The sequence below is a fragment of the Alosa pseudoharengus genome, unplaced genomic scaffold (genome assembly GCF_046254945.1).
Source record: "Alosa pseudoharengus isolate Yale_2024_CS ecotype anadromous, Long Island Sound unplaced genomic scaffold, YU_APseudo_1.1 YU_APseudo_1.1_scf_13, whole genome shotgun sequence".
NCBI classification, from domain to species: Eukaryota; Metazoa; Chordata; class Actinopteri; order Clupeiformes; family Clupeidae; genus Alosa; species Alosa pseudoharengus.
This window is the reverse complement of record NW_027468598.1, coordinates 12,227,081-12,242,665: the sequence shown is the minus strand read 5'-3', so window position 1 is coordinate 12,242,665 and position 15,585 is coordinate 12,227,081. Positions and strand designations below refer to the sequence as shown.

Here is a 15,585-nt window from a genome sequence, read left to right as displayed (position 1 = left end):
ATCCAAAGAATATGGTTAAGTGAATCCAGCCTCAGTTTAAAACTTGAGTGTGTTCAGATTTGGCCTTCAGTTGTGTAATCATCTGATTGATAATCTGGTCAGCCCTGCCTTGTCTGTTGCATTGATTTTCTGTAAGAACAGAAGTCTCTTCTGACTACCATATCAGTATCCTCTAAAACATATTCTAATTTATATTTCAGAGACCTCTAGTCTATTTCACGTATTCTTAACATGTCCATTCAACCTGGCCAACAGTGTTCTATGGTTGCTGTTATGGTCTCAGCATGATCGCACCACTGCCTCATTTCGCACTGCTAACGTCCAGCATCATCACAGAAATGGCAGTAGGACATGAAAAATATCTTTGAAAGTTGCTTGAGGACATGGTGCAGATTAATAAGACCACCTGCCTTTTTCAAACAACCACTATCTCCATGTTGGGGTGGAATGGAATATCTCCCTTCTGACTCTGAGGCATTGTGTGCTGATGTTATTAAATAACTCTCCTCCACTCAGAGGGCCCTTATTTAAATGGTCGGCAAAGTGTAAAGTCTGCCAAAAAGCAAAGTTCTCATGCATGAATTATAACTTTTGTGTGGAAGGTGGGAGTATTGAGCTGAGCCATCAATGTTTGGGCAGCAACACAATAGAGTTCTCTACCTTCAAAGAAATGCTTCAAACTCATTTGATGCTACAATGACACAGATTATAACACAGAGAATAAAGTGTCTGACATTGTAGGTGCATGCCCGGAATGTGCTATATAGCACTTTATTACACGGCTCTTCCAGACCGCTGTCAAGGAAAATGGGTTTTGTGCTTCTTATTCACGTCTTTCATATCACTCCACAAGTAGTCCGGTCACTTCTTGCAATGGAACTTCATTCAAAAAGCAGACGGTTGATCAGCTGTGTTCTAAAGAATGTTTGATTCAAGTTCAGGGTGTGTTGCGAACTATTTATTTCTCAGTAAAAGCCTTGATGAAACGGTAACAAATAAATGTAAAGAGTAATTTTTTCGTTTAGGTAAGTAGCTGTGTAATAAGTGGGATAATGTATAGAACGCCGGTCATTATCGTAAAAGAAGTCCCTTCAGGACAAAACAAGACCCCTCGGGACTTATTTTCCAATAATGACCGGCGTTCTATACATTATCCCTTACATGTAACATTATTGATTGGGTAGAACGATGACACAATTAGTCGATTTTTGACAAACTGGGTACTGTCTTTGTGCTAAATGGCGTTGAATACACCAAGGGGAGGACTTCCGTTTCCGCCCCCTGCCTGATAGCTGCTTAGTAACTAAGCTGCCAACATTTTGGACTACAAACTCACAGTTTACAAACTATCTAAAGTGGTTCCTCACTTATGTGTATTTCATTCATTGTCTCGACGCAACTAAGAAAATTAACCAAAGCAGACGCAACAGAAATTAAGCACCTAATAAATCCTCCAGAGGCTTGCGCAACCGCAGCTAATGAAACAGCCAGCACGGCTAGTGATGGGTGAAGTTTTGACTGAGATGAAAGGACTTATCTGAAAGGTTGGGGAAGATCGAGGAATCTTTAAAAGGTGTGAAAGAACAACTTCAAGGGTATGAAAAAAGATTGGATGAAGTTGAACAAGGAATGAATAGGCCTACATCAAGGGGCAAAATATCAATTATTCCATATGTCGCTTTAAGATCTCGACCATTTTGTTAAAGCAGCAGATTGTCTTAGCAAATGTATTAAATTTGATTTAGACAGGCTTAAGACTTTGCCATCATTCAAATTAGGGCCAGTTTCAGTCTGCTGCTTTTCCACAGCATCACAAGGATCAGACTGTGAATCAGTGTTAAAATTCAGCTTTGGGTTCACATGCTTTCAAGAAACTGTCTAATGGCGCTCTAATTGCTGACTCTAATTGTTGGACCTGTGGACCTCATTACGGTCCAGTGTTAAAGGCAAATGTACAGTTCTACACAGAGCGACTCATTGTGCAGATATACATCAGTAGCTTATGTGTGCTCCATGGGAGTCAAATGTGTGATCCTGTGAAGTCACAGGTACTCATAGAAAGAGCACATTTAAAGAATAAGTGGAGAGACTACATCAAATCCACCTCCTTCACTTCTAGATAAATGAGGTTCAAGTCCTTTAGTCTTTGGGGACTCATGCACTAACCTTCCTGACTTTCCAATAAGACTGGGGCCTGCTACAGTCTAATAATCTTCTCAGACAGATTTGGAATGAGCTGCTCTGCTTACTTAAACACACAAAATTGCTTCTCACCTTTGAGAGATAAAGTTCAAATCAAAGTTTTCCTTTAATTTCAATATGATCTTTCAGATCTTTCAGAGTTCTTATCACATGCATTTTACAACTGTCATGGTAGCCTATGTTTACTCTCAACATAAACATTTGCAGTGTGTTATATTTTGTTTGTCTTGTAAACAATGTGTTTAATCAATCTAATCTTCAGAGAGCAAAAACAATATATTAGGCTTGACTGTAATAGCACCTCCAAACTAAATCACCTCTGTCACTGCAATGAACCCAGACATCCCTCCTCTATAGGAACCTCAGAGAGACCTCCGACATATTGTTAGCGGCTCAGACGCCCGCAAATTATATACAATCTCCTGCAAATCACACAATCTGGCAAATTTCTTTTGCGAGTGTGAGAGACAGAGAGAACAAGTGCCAGACGCAGCGAGAGAGAATAACAGGGAGAATATCCTCTCTGTACCATTTTGACCTGTGTATCACTTTTCTCTGTGGGCAGGCTTTGCAGTCAACCTCTCTCTCTCTCTCTCTCTCTTTTATTCGCCTATCCATCAGTAATTGACGTTAGCCAAAACGCCTTGCAGCATGCTTCACCCTAAAGTGTACACCTGCCAATAGACTAGAACCTAATGAGTGTTCCAAAAAGTCTAAAGTGTACAACAGTTACACTACATTCCCAATGGCCTTGGTGGGTTAAATTACTATAAAGACTTTATATAAGGTGAGTTTAACAGGTGTCATTCCTTCTTTATGGCATTCAGAGTATCTGGCTAACTACTCACTCAGGTGTCATGGTACCTTCCTGGAATGAACTCCAATGTCTCCTGAAGCAGTGGACAGTTAACCTGTGAAACCACGCAGTGCAGTGATTCAGGAATGGTATGTGTAGTGATTAACTTAATACATGCTGTTTCATGGACCTCGTTCCTGAAATTGGAGGGGGAGACACCAATCAAAGTTCCATACATCAGAGACTCTCCAGACTCTCTTCCAAAATTAGTCATGAAATTAGTCTACCCTAGAAATACAGACCGCAAATGCAAACTGTCAACAGCTATTTGTCAGCACAAACTATCCCATTGCAATGTGTCAAATACACAAATACATGTACAGTGAAAGAATGACAGGCAGCATTCCATGTTAATACTACCATAAAGGGCTTCTGAGCATGGAGTTTGACTGTTCTAAAGTAGGTACTTTAGCAAATGCCAGATCTCAGGAGATTGCTGTGACACTGTGGTGCACTTTTAAATTTTTTATGGTGCACTTTTTCAATTTATCCTTTATTGTATCAGGTGAGTCTCACTGAGATCTTACATGTCTTTTTCAAGGGAGGCCTGGGCACACTTCAAGGCACAGGTCATACCTCAATGAGGTGCTGAGCCTTTCTCGAGCCATACCTTCACTTCTTGATTCCCCCACACTTTTTGACAGTGGCTGGAAGAAAGGCATCGGATTTTAAACTGCCCCACATCTGATCTGACCAAGGACAGTGCATGCTCTCCTATTTCCACCTCAATGTATCTAAAGGACCGTAGTGACCAGTAGCCTTTCATGGATAGCTGTCCATTGGATGTTAGACCTCCTTTTGTCAACAGCCTCTCTGCTCCTCAAGAGTCAACAACAGGGCAAAACTAGAGTAATGTGAGTTGTGTCAATATTAATGGAGCGACAGAGACCAGGGCCAAAAGTAAAAATGTTTAATCAAACAATCGATCATTTCGTCCAAAGACACGACTGAATACACAACAATAAAAAATGAGACCGAGAGTGAGGTTTCCCGATTCTAAAAACTGTGTGGAGGATGAAGAAAACAGTGGGTGGAATCCAGCTGCCATCACACAGTCTAAACGAACTCTCTGGATGACATGGTATTGACTCCCGACAAAATATGAATTCCTGCTATCTATTGAGCCCCTCTGGTGATGTGAACGACGTCTTTGTTGTTGCCCCGTATACTCATTATTTCTTCTGCTTTTTCTGCAGGACGTGCTAAAAATGCAGCCTCATGTCCTTTCTGCTCGGCTGTGACAAACGATGTGTCAATACATACAGCGACAAATTCTTGCTGCACTAGGAATATTATAATTGGTTTAGCCATAACCCTTATTTTTTATCGTTCTTGTGTATATTAAACATCTAATAGTTTACTCAGCTCACTCAAAACATGTTTTACGATGCGAGACTCAAAGAGCCACAACACCTCGGTGTCTAAGAATACCCAGATCATAATCATAAACATCACAGCACTCGTCGTTTCTGTTGGGCACCAATAAGACAAAGCACGGCATCTGCATTCAGAGCTGCATAGGCAAACAAAGCAGAGCAAACTTTACATGAAAGTGACTTTCTCCAGAGATCTGCAAATCACAGTGTGGGTGTGAGGGAGACTAGACCAACGCTGCTGCTGCTGGGGCTCCAACACATCGTTGTCTTCGTCACACACATATACACACACACACACACTCTCTCTTCCCTACACATATTTGCTATCACACATCCACGCACACCAACAGACACACACACACACATCCTCTCTCTCTCTCTCTATCACACATACTTACACACACACACACACATGCACACAAACACCCACACACACACACACACACACACACACACACAGAGAGAGAGGGAGAGCAAGCGGTTGTCGCACTGCATCCTCTCTCTGGAGTACTCCCAAATGCACAGGCCCCTGAGAGACAGGCCTCTTCATCAAAAACATAATCTCCTCCAGACACTGGCGCCTCTCCTCTCCTCTCCTCAGGCAATCTCGCCGTGGCACTCTCCCTCCCTCCCACGGTCCTCCACCTCGCACTTAGCCAGCCGTTCAGGCCGTCCTCGCTTTTCTCATTTGCACGTTAGCCGCACGCAGACTGCGCCCCCCTCTTCTCGACAAAAGGAGGAAGAGATCCCTTCTGAAGCCCAGATGGACAGATGGTGGCTCAACCTCACCAGCTGGGCAAGTTGGCATGCTGCGGCTGAGTAACGGAGTTTCTTTAAATAGTTAAACTTTTTTCTCTCTCTCGTTCTCCCTTTTCCTTCTTGTTTAGATGGGGGCGGGGGGGGGGGGGGTTCTACTGTACGAAATGTGAGACTTCCGAAGTGAAAACTGTTGGCAGTTCATCACTGAGTGCCTCTCTAAAATCCATCAGGTCTGTGTAACATTCCATCAGGTCTGTGTAACATGTTGCTTTGCAAAGCCCTAGGCGTTTGGATCTAGTGTCCTATTTCTCATGTTGGGAAAGGGGGCGTGTTTACCTGTAACCTGTCCTTCAGGAAGGCTTTGCTTGCAGTAATTTCATTTATTTGCTTAGGGGGATAGCCCCTTGAGATAAGATATCTCGTTTTCGAGGGGGTCCCCAGGACAAACAGTACAGTACAAAAACAAAAACAGAACACTGAACAGGACAACACTTTCACACATACAATACATTCACACAAAATCCAGATTGAAATGGGGACAAAATAGATGAGTCATTAATATATTTGAATAATTGTTTAAATACTAGCTTCTCAAACACCTTTGCTACGCTACTAATGATAGAAATAGGCCTATACTTATTGGGATCCTGGGGATCCCCTCCCTTGTGTATTGGTGTAACTCTAGCTGATTTCCACATTGGAGGAACCACACCAGTGGATAATGATAGGTTAAATAAATCAGCTAAAGGAAATGCAAGTACATGTGAAGAAACCTTAATGAACCTGACCTCCAGTCCATCCGGATCCATTCCACTGCCAACCTTTAAATCAGTAATTGCCTGCTGGACATCTGTAGGGTATATTGTTGAAAAGTCAAAGGAGCTACCTTGCATTTTACATGAGCTTAGATAGGAGAAATTAGAGCAGTAAAACACTGTTATCTCCTTAGGTGCACATAGATTCACCAAAACAGATTCTAGGCCCGGTGCACACTTGATGGGATAATTAGAGGTATCCGAAATCATTTAATCAAACTGCAACATACAATTAAGATTTATTTAGAGCAGCTTTTAAAAAATAATAAGAGATGCTGGGGTGTCAAGGGAAAGGCAGTGAATTTCCCCAGCGTTTGTGTCACGTTTTGTCGTCGGTTTGCGCGCTGCTTGCGGAATACCCACACACACACCCTTAAGAGCTCCTCACCAAAGGGGATTCACTCTCGACTCGGCATATGGGCTGTTGATAAACCCTTTGGCACCTCATCGAGGCGGCAAATTGCAAACGCCTGTGCCGCATATGCTAACCGGCACGCGCGCAAATTGCATTCCCACACCACCAATTCAATAAGATGAGAGGGAGAGAGGGGCTCAAGAAGGGGCCAATAGTCTTTTTCATGTGTGTTGACTTTTGGCTGACTAGTGGGTGCATCTTGATTTAGGGTTGGGTACCAAAACCCAGCTCCAATATGGCACCGGTGCCGACATGAACAGTAGTATGATCGAATGACAAGGACCGAATGACAAGGTAGATTCCGGTGTCTCATTTTGGTGCCACTCAAACCCCCAGCTGTTTATTTAAATATCTGCCCACTGGTGTAATATTGTTAAATGTGTGATCTCTTAATTACACTTGCTCTGATAGCACCAGAGCCCACAGCTATGATAGCTAACAGTGTTTCCCACATAACTTAATTCTATTTGTGGTGGTAGGTTTGTAGAGTTAACTTGAATGCAACAGTTTTTAACAAATTAGCGCAGCATGGTACTGATGCTAACCAGATTTAAGTACAATTTAGTACAACCTGGAAAAATCATTGTGTGGTGGTCAGTGTTGATATTGTGGTGGGCCGCCACAAATAAGTCAATGTATGGGAAACACTGGCTAACATATCAGCTAACATATTCCGCCTGTGGTTCCGACCACTGGTTTGTGCAATTTTCATTTAAAACGACTGGTTTAGGCACCATTTAGGCAACGGTAACTTTTTAAATTATCAGTTTAGCACCGGTATCGGATAAAACCCAAGCGATACCCAGCCCTAGTTGGGTTGCTATGTTGAGGCCGTCAAGGTGGAAGAAGCTGCTTTCAGAGAGGAGAGGGTGGGATGAGTGTATACAGGAAGCTAAACAAAAACAGCCCCGAGCAGATGAAGGGCTCGCGGAGGGAGGCAATTAGGTCCCTCTCTTGAAGACTGGGAGAGGGGGTTGTATTCACCCCTGCTGCTAGAGTGGGGAAAGGAGGGGAGACGATGAGATGCTTGAGCTGCACATGAGAGGAATGCACACCGATTGCAGCACAAAGCCAAAGAAGCCATGGTGTTTATCACTTGGACGTCTGCTGCAGATCCCTGACCTAACCCGAGACTGCTCTTCAGGCCCAAAGGTTCCATCATGACTAGAATGCTAACCAAACATTTGAGCAAATAATGACAGCAGTACCTACAGGGCTGTATACAATATGGTCACATTGCTCAATGGTCTGACATCACTTTCACAGACCTCAGTTGGAATGCCACTTTGCCATTAATACTTAACTGGGCAAACACAGGAATGTGAAATGTAATGGAAATATTTACCAGCTCAATGTCATCGTGCTGTGGGTGTTTTATTAGCATAGCATGCCCATATTTTAAGTGAGTGCTATGAATTAACACTTGTACCTTTCGAGGGACCAGTGGTATTACTAGAATGCAGTGCCACTGAAAGTAGACAATAGACTTGTACGAAATGTTGACGCAATCCAAACGGCAGCAAGATTTATCACAAGCATGCAGAGACGTATCCCCGGCAAAAGGACCACCTTGTGGAGATCCTCAGACAGACTGACAGACAGAAGCAAGGGTGCTGGGCAACAGGCAGCACGATGAAGCAGCACACTGGCTTTCAGGACTATTGGGTCAGGGGAGAACAAAGACCTGCTGTCCGTCACTGCCACACACACACACACACACACACACACACACACACACCGAGCTATTTATAGCACCACAGTCAAAAAGAAACCATTGGACAAATTAGTGCAATCATATTGGGCGTGAACTAAACAATCCTTTCCCCACCTCATGAAATTTAAGAGAGCTGGAGTGATATGCACCTGATTCAAAGCAAGTACAACTATAGAATCACTGCAAAGTGAAGACAGGGGGAGTGTCAATGGCTAGTAAACATATCTTTGAACAACACAGAGTCATAACTATGTCTAAAGCCAGATGTAGACAAAATATGGATAATGATATCCATGAAGAATAGACAGTGCAAGAATTGTGAAAGATCAGAGAAATCTCGGATAACAGTGTTATATGGTAAAACAATAATCAAGTTGACAGTAATTATGTGATAGGGTGATGGTAAAAATAACCAGATATGATATGACTAGATATGATTTAACGAAGGATATACTGTATTATGAAAGAATGGATCAGGAAAGCACTCTGCTGATTATTAATCAATAATCACTCAATTCAAATGTGCCTATATAAACCTCAGAAAACACAACCAACAATGTTGTGCCACTTCATGGTTTCATTTACTAAAAAGAGATATCCTACATATACTGCAACTCTGACTACTGACTCCTCTCTGGTGAAGAAAAATGCAGTTTATCTGAACAAAGCCACAAAGCAGGTGTGGGAAAAGAAAACAGAGCTGTATATGCCTGCTGAGACAAGGCAATTATAAAACAATTTCCTCACTTGGTGCTGGAATCGGTGAGATATGACAGCTGTATTGCTCCATGACTGTAAAGGCTGGATGGAAGCATACATCAAGTCAGAATGTATTAAAGGTTACAGAAAGAGAAAACAAATAAGTTTGGAGCCCAGGCTTGTACCTTCACCACTGCACAACTGCATATTTAGGAGGTTTTACTTACAACACTATGTTACAAAAAAAAATACAAATCTTAAAGCCAGACATTCTTTATTAAGCCTAACAAATAAGTACAGTAAATACAATCTAGTTTGTTTGTGACAAACTCAAATGAGAGGATTAGAGACAATCCTTCAGATGAGTCCTCAATATTTTTTAACATTACTGTTTGCCTACAATAGTAGCACACACAAATGTGATTTCACTTCTTATCTCCAGCATTTGAGCTGTACAGGAAATGTATGACAAGTTAAAAATATACGTAAGGAGAGGCTACACTGAGATAGATAGATAGATAGATAGATAGATAGATAGATAGACACACACATACACACATATATCTCACACATAAAAATCAATCACAGAAATGTAAAAATTAAAGAGCATGTGAAGTGATTACAAAGGTCTGGTATGGACTCCCCATGTGATGCATTGACCATGATAACGTGCTATGGTAGAGTGTGTGCAATGGTGGTAATGCAAAAGTGAAGAGTGCAGGGATTGAACAGTGTAATACCTTTGCTTGTTATTAAATATTAATTATGACTATGAAAAGACAAGAATGTAAAAATAATAGAATTGCTTAACAAACAGGAAAAAGAATATACTTTAAGAACAATATGTAACAGGAAATAAGTTATGAGATGTAGATGTTATGACCACAGTCCAGATTGTGTAGAAGGGCTAATATAGCCTGTAAAACAGTCAGATGAACAGCAGACAAAGTGATATGATGTAGGGGCTGAGAGAGACAGGCTCATGCTGAGATTTCTCCCCTCCCCTTTTTGTGCATTGAAAAGTTGGATGGCACTGTTACAGATATTTCCTCAAAATCACTTTCATGGCAAGCCATCTGGAGGAAAACAGGGTGCTCACTATTTTATAACACTTGCTCCGTAAAAAAACCCACATTCAAAGCCTTTTAGCACATTTGATCCCTGTGGTTCCTTCCTCTTTCCCCTTTCCCCATTCTTTACCTCCCTCTCTCTCACTGGACTTAGAATAGACTGCAGTAGAAATCTTGTTTTTATAATGACAAGTGAGTAGCCTATTATTCTCCTACATGTTGTCAGTGGCATTGAGTGAGAGGTCACTTTACATGAAAAGCTGGAGCTGAAGAATTGGCACTCTAGCCCAAGGGCGTAGGTTTGGTCTGAGCTTTGGTGGGGACACTACCCACTAACCCCCCCCCCCCCCCCCCCCCCCCGAAAAAAAAACAACAAAAAAAACACTCAACTCTTTCACCAGCCACTATAGATATATAAAATGATTAAAATGTGCTACTGTCCAACTATCCATTATTAAAATGTGCTACTGTTCAACTTGATCTAACTACACTGTGTAGCCTACATAATCTGATTTTATGTAGGCTACAGATATGTGGGCTATATTTAACATTTATTTTCTATTTGGTCTGTTATGAAATCATGCCTATTTAAGCACAGCTCAGTTTTAAGCAACTTAAATACATGCATGCTTAGCATTTTGTGAAAAGAAATCATTAAGGCTACATTGACAAACTCTTAACCGTGAGCTGCCTGTATATTCTCTGATTGTAATATTTACAGATATCTAGGCGATGTAAGCACAGCTCAGTTTTAAGAAATGCAGCCGAAAGACCATGTTGAATTTTTCTATAATTTATTTAAAAACCGGATTACTCTGGAACAGCTAACTATACACGGGAATGCATTACACCTTTGTGTTCGGTAAGGTCTGCTGTTTATTCTGATATATGGTTTGTCATGTGTTGCGTGAAGAGTGTGTAGGCCTACGATATTCCACCGAGACGAATGGATGTGGAGATGGGCGCAGAGAATAATTATTAAATCTCTTGAAGTTATTTTTCTCACGAACTGTTTATCACAGCAAACAGTGGCTAGCTAGCACCGTTTAAAAGCTGAGAAAAGGCTCTTTCATGTGACAATGTGTGATGAGTAGCCTACTTCTCGAGGAATTCAACAGAGAAGAATGTGTGAATTTGGACGCACTTCATGCTTGTAGTGAAGTAAAGTAAACTTCAAATCAGCGCGATTTACCCTTATAGGCTACTGCACATTACAAGATCTGTACGAGGTGATCCGCAGCACTGAAGTGAGAAATGATTTAACTCTTTTTTCCCCATTTCAACCTGAATATTGGTGGGGACATTTCAGTCGTAATTTGATATTGGTGTGGACACGTCCTTCGGTCCCCACGCAAATCTACGCCCCTGCTCTAGCCCCCATATGTCTAAGCAATGAGCATAACTAGTGCAATATGGTGGAATTAATGGCATGGTGTAGCATCCACAGATTGATTCAAAGTCAGTGAACATGTGTTTGCGATGGCGCTCCGCCTCTGTTGAATTTCAAGTTGTGGTGCCGTGCTGCAGTTTCACAGTATAACAGTATTAACTGTGGCTGCTCTATGGAAAAGATCAACAGATCAACATCTTAGCATCCCATTAGTGCTCATAATGCTTCAAACCTCACTTCAAACAAACGCTGTATCTAATTGGCATAGCTTTGCAAAGAAAAGATGCGCTAACATGAAAACATCTCTGGGCTAATAGAAAATAAACAAAACACAGAAGGGATTTTGTCTGATCCAGGTGCTTGGCAAAAAAGGAAATGGGTCTAAGAATATACTGTTCATAACAACATCTGCTGAATGAGTTAACTTTAATATTAATCTCAACCAATTTGCAAGAGACATCATATTATCACTTCAGTGTGGAAAACACATGTGTATAAAATGTTTGTTAGTCTTAAGAAATTGGCAGTTCCTATGGCTTAAAGGTTTTTATCACACTATTTTACAAGCCACACAAGCATCTCTCAACAATCAATACATCCCCAATGAAGTAGGGAGATTGCTGGGGCTACACAGCAGTGATAATGAAGATGGTCGTGGTGGCTGAAAATACAGGAGACTCATTGAGCCACACCACAGTGATAAGAGATAGAATGATATTATCAATACATTTACAGGAACATTAACCTAAACCGTAAACCTAAAAGCATGTTCTGTAGCCTATGTGTTTTAGTTCAGTCAATTCCTATGGATATGTCAGTAAGAGTGGCTCAGTATGCATATGATTTGCATTGTTACAATAATATTTTGGCAATACTGCATCATATCAGCTTTCTGATATTAATGCTTACATATTCCAGGAATCAAAACTTGATTTTCTTTTTTTTTACCCAAGGCAAGTCCTCTCATGTTGGGTGAGTAGCTTATACACAACGATAGCCTACAATGCAAAACATGCAAAGGAGTCGACCAACACAAATGAGACAACATAATAAACGAGTGCTTGATGCTTGACTCTTGATTTGTGAGGATCTGACCATTACAACCATTCTCACCAAAAGCTACAGACTACGAAAAACACACCAAACAGTCACCTATGCATCTGCCTTTCGTTAACAATGGCATTAAGGCAAACCATAACTATTAAATAACACAACGTTGCAACCCGGCTATTTAAATCCTACAGGGCGGTACTACTCAAGGTCACTGGTAAGTTTCTTTGTCAATGCAGCATTGAGATTCCTGGTGAGTTGATGGAGATGATCCACGTTTACACCAAATAAGCTATTCACTGCACCTCAAATCGTGTCAGAATACCATACACGTAAATGCATGTGTTAAAAAACTGAAAATGAACGATGCTGTCACAAAATACAGAGAGAATGCACTGCCTGGCTTGACAGAACCCAGAATACGCAAAGCTGGTTACAAGTTTACCCAACAGGTAACGCATGCCAACCGGCTTATAGACATTGCTTCCGTTGATTTTTATCGGAAATGTGGCGAGTAAAGTCGTAATATTTCTGGAGAGAGGACTGATACATGAATTGCGTCATACAGCTTAACCAAAATATAACTGTGGGCTCTGTTCGCGATACTTCTGGTTATATGTTACGCATTCCAACAGATTGCTAGGCGCGTGAACTACGCGTGTCTTTAAAAGACCACAGGCGCGGCAGACTGAGTTATGCTACCTGTTAATGTGATACATTGTGAGAAAAAAATATTTATAAAAGCCGAACAAAACATGTAACTTACCTTTCCCTCTTGTTTCTTTCGCCATCCTCTGTACGCGCCTCGCAGAAGAGGCAAATGAGCACTGTGGCGCGTGTTTTCACTGAGTTTAGACCGCACAGCTGTCTTTTCTTTAGTCTCCCTAGTCCCTGCTCCTTGAAGCCTTCGTTCCTACCAACGGAGAAAAGCCAAGGGTTGCTATGCCACTCGTGTCATTTATAATGCGGCAGTCCCTGAATACAACGTTTTCCAGACCCATGAAGACTACATGTATTCTACAAAACTAGCTAGACTTCAGGCATACTGTTTATGCGGACTTTTCTGATGCCCTCCCCTGTTTAACTGTAGGACAAAAATGTCAAGGTCTAATGTTTGACTGCCTCCAGTGGTGTACTTCTGAGACATATCTGAACAGACGTCCCTCTTGCACAATCTCTACTGAAAATAGTCTCGTGTTTGGTATTTCTCAGCTGCTTCGCTTGGCTTACGTCAAAAATATGTCACGAGTCAATTACGAGATTTTAAGTAGGAACTGGTAATGTGGTGTCTTGGACTTTATGACTCAGTCTTACTGGTAGAATATTACGACTAAAACACCCACTTCTATTGCATTTAGGATGCTTAAGTGTCCATGTGGATTCGTTTCAGTTGATCACTAGGCTACGTGTTTGTCTATCAGAGAGGTAGGCTACTAGTGTCTTGGTGGAGGTGGGCATGGAAGGGGAGGGAGGGTGTGCTATATGCTATATCTTGTGATGTGAGATGTGAATACTCCAATAAGTAAACTGAGTAGATTAACCGGACAGTCATTATCCCCCACAGATACACTTGCTGACTACAGATAGCTTTTTTTGTTGTTGTCGCCTACTGGTGTTGTGCTGCAGCTCTATTTCATTGCTGATCTTCCACAGACCAATTCTCTTCTTTCATGAAACAACATAGGCTACCGTACATGACCAAGATGAAGGTTGGGTGTTGAACTTTTTATTTTTCTGTAAGAAAACCTCACACTTGTTTTTTTTCTTATCCATCTTTTCATAACCTGCAAGAGTTACTCAAAACATGGATGCACTGCATTGTGCCAAAAGCCAAAGTATTATTGATCAAATGTAGAGTGACAATGATTATTGTCTATGTTTAGTCATCTGTTACTTATATGTTTGATTAATCAAGCAGTGGTTTGGTCAATAAAATGACAGAAAATGGTGAGACATGGCAACAAGTGCTTCCAAAACGTCAAAATTACATCCTCAAAAGTCTTCTTTTGTCTTCACCTCAAATATATTAAGTTTACTGACATTGAGGGATAAAGAAATAGAAAAAGATGGAATCAGAGCATTTTTACCTTTAAAAAAACCCCTCCAATTTATCAATTATCAATTATAGTAATACTTATCATAAAATAATTATTAATAATTAACATAGAATAATTAGCAATCAATAGTTGGCATCCAATCGATTCATTGTTCCAGCTCTAGTCAAATGGTTAGTCAGATTGTTTTGGCATTACACTCATTTCGAGTAAATTACCAGCACTCCATCCTTGATTTCTTCACAGGGTTGCCGAGAGTATAAGGACACACAATCAGTGCGATGAGTGCCAAGGCCGATTCTGTTGCCCATCTGCGTTTTGTAGGCAGCACAGCTTGGGACTGTTGAATGGAGAACACCGTCTCAGAGATCTATTATAACATATTGATTTCTTTCAGAAAACTTGCCACAGCTAATATACTTCAGAAAAAAAGCTATATTGACACAATTTTTCAATACCCCTAATACCACATCAGTCATATTTAGACCCCCCCCCCACCTAAAGAATCTATACCAAGGTTTGGTTTTATGTGTGTTAAAATCAATGTTTGGGTTCAGCGCTTGAAGGCTTTAAATCACTTCAAAGCTTACAAACAAGCCACAAGAAAACATGACATTCTACAAATGTAGTCTTATCTAATTCCATCGAGCAATGCAGACATGCTTACAAGACATATGTCCATTTAGCAAGATATCACCATCTGACCACACAAGGCTAGTGTGCAGTCTATTGGGCTAACAAAACCAGTTATGAAGGAAGTCACTAGGTAAAGAGATCGCAGGAAGAAAGCCCAAATGCATTCCCTACACAAGTACCCTTAAATGGATATTGACAGAACCAAAGTCCTGAGGCATATCTCCTCTTCTCCAATCTCTCTGCAGCAGCCGCGATGCAGTACTACAATCCACGAGGGAGACAGACTATTTGTTCCAGTCAGGAAGGGCAATGACAAAACAATTCTGGCCCAAGACTTTGCATTGAAATTCTAGTAAGAGCAACCAAAAATAAATAGCCCATGGGCCAAAGTAGGCAGAAAGACAGATAGCATTGATTACTCTGGACAGGCTTGCAAGCAAAAAAGACTAATTGAATTAATTGGAACTTTATCCTTTAGCTGAAATTCTATCCATGAAACTGGAGGACCTTTTGCCAAGGATCATTTCCTCTGATCTTTTAGAAGCCTAC

At 41.1% G+C, this 15,585-nt stretch overlaps 1 protein-coding gene across 1 annotated transcript in view; it reads right to left on the bottom strand.

The window, feature by feature from the left end:
* Nucleotides 1-13,404, bottom strand: part of pitpnm3 (PITPNM family member 3) — a 77,861-nt gene extending 64,457 nt beyond the window's left edge. Inside the window, 1 exon segment of the mRNA XM_076282184.1 lies at nt 13,113-13,404. Coding sequence (XP_076138299.1) covers nt 13,113-13,137 — 25 coding nt within the window. The 5' untranslated portion in view covers nt 13,138-13,404.
* Nucleotides 13,405-15,585: the final 2,181 nt, after the last annotated feature.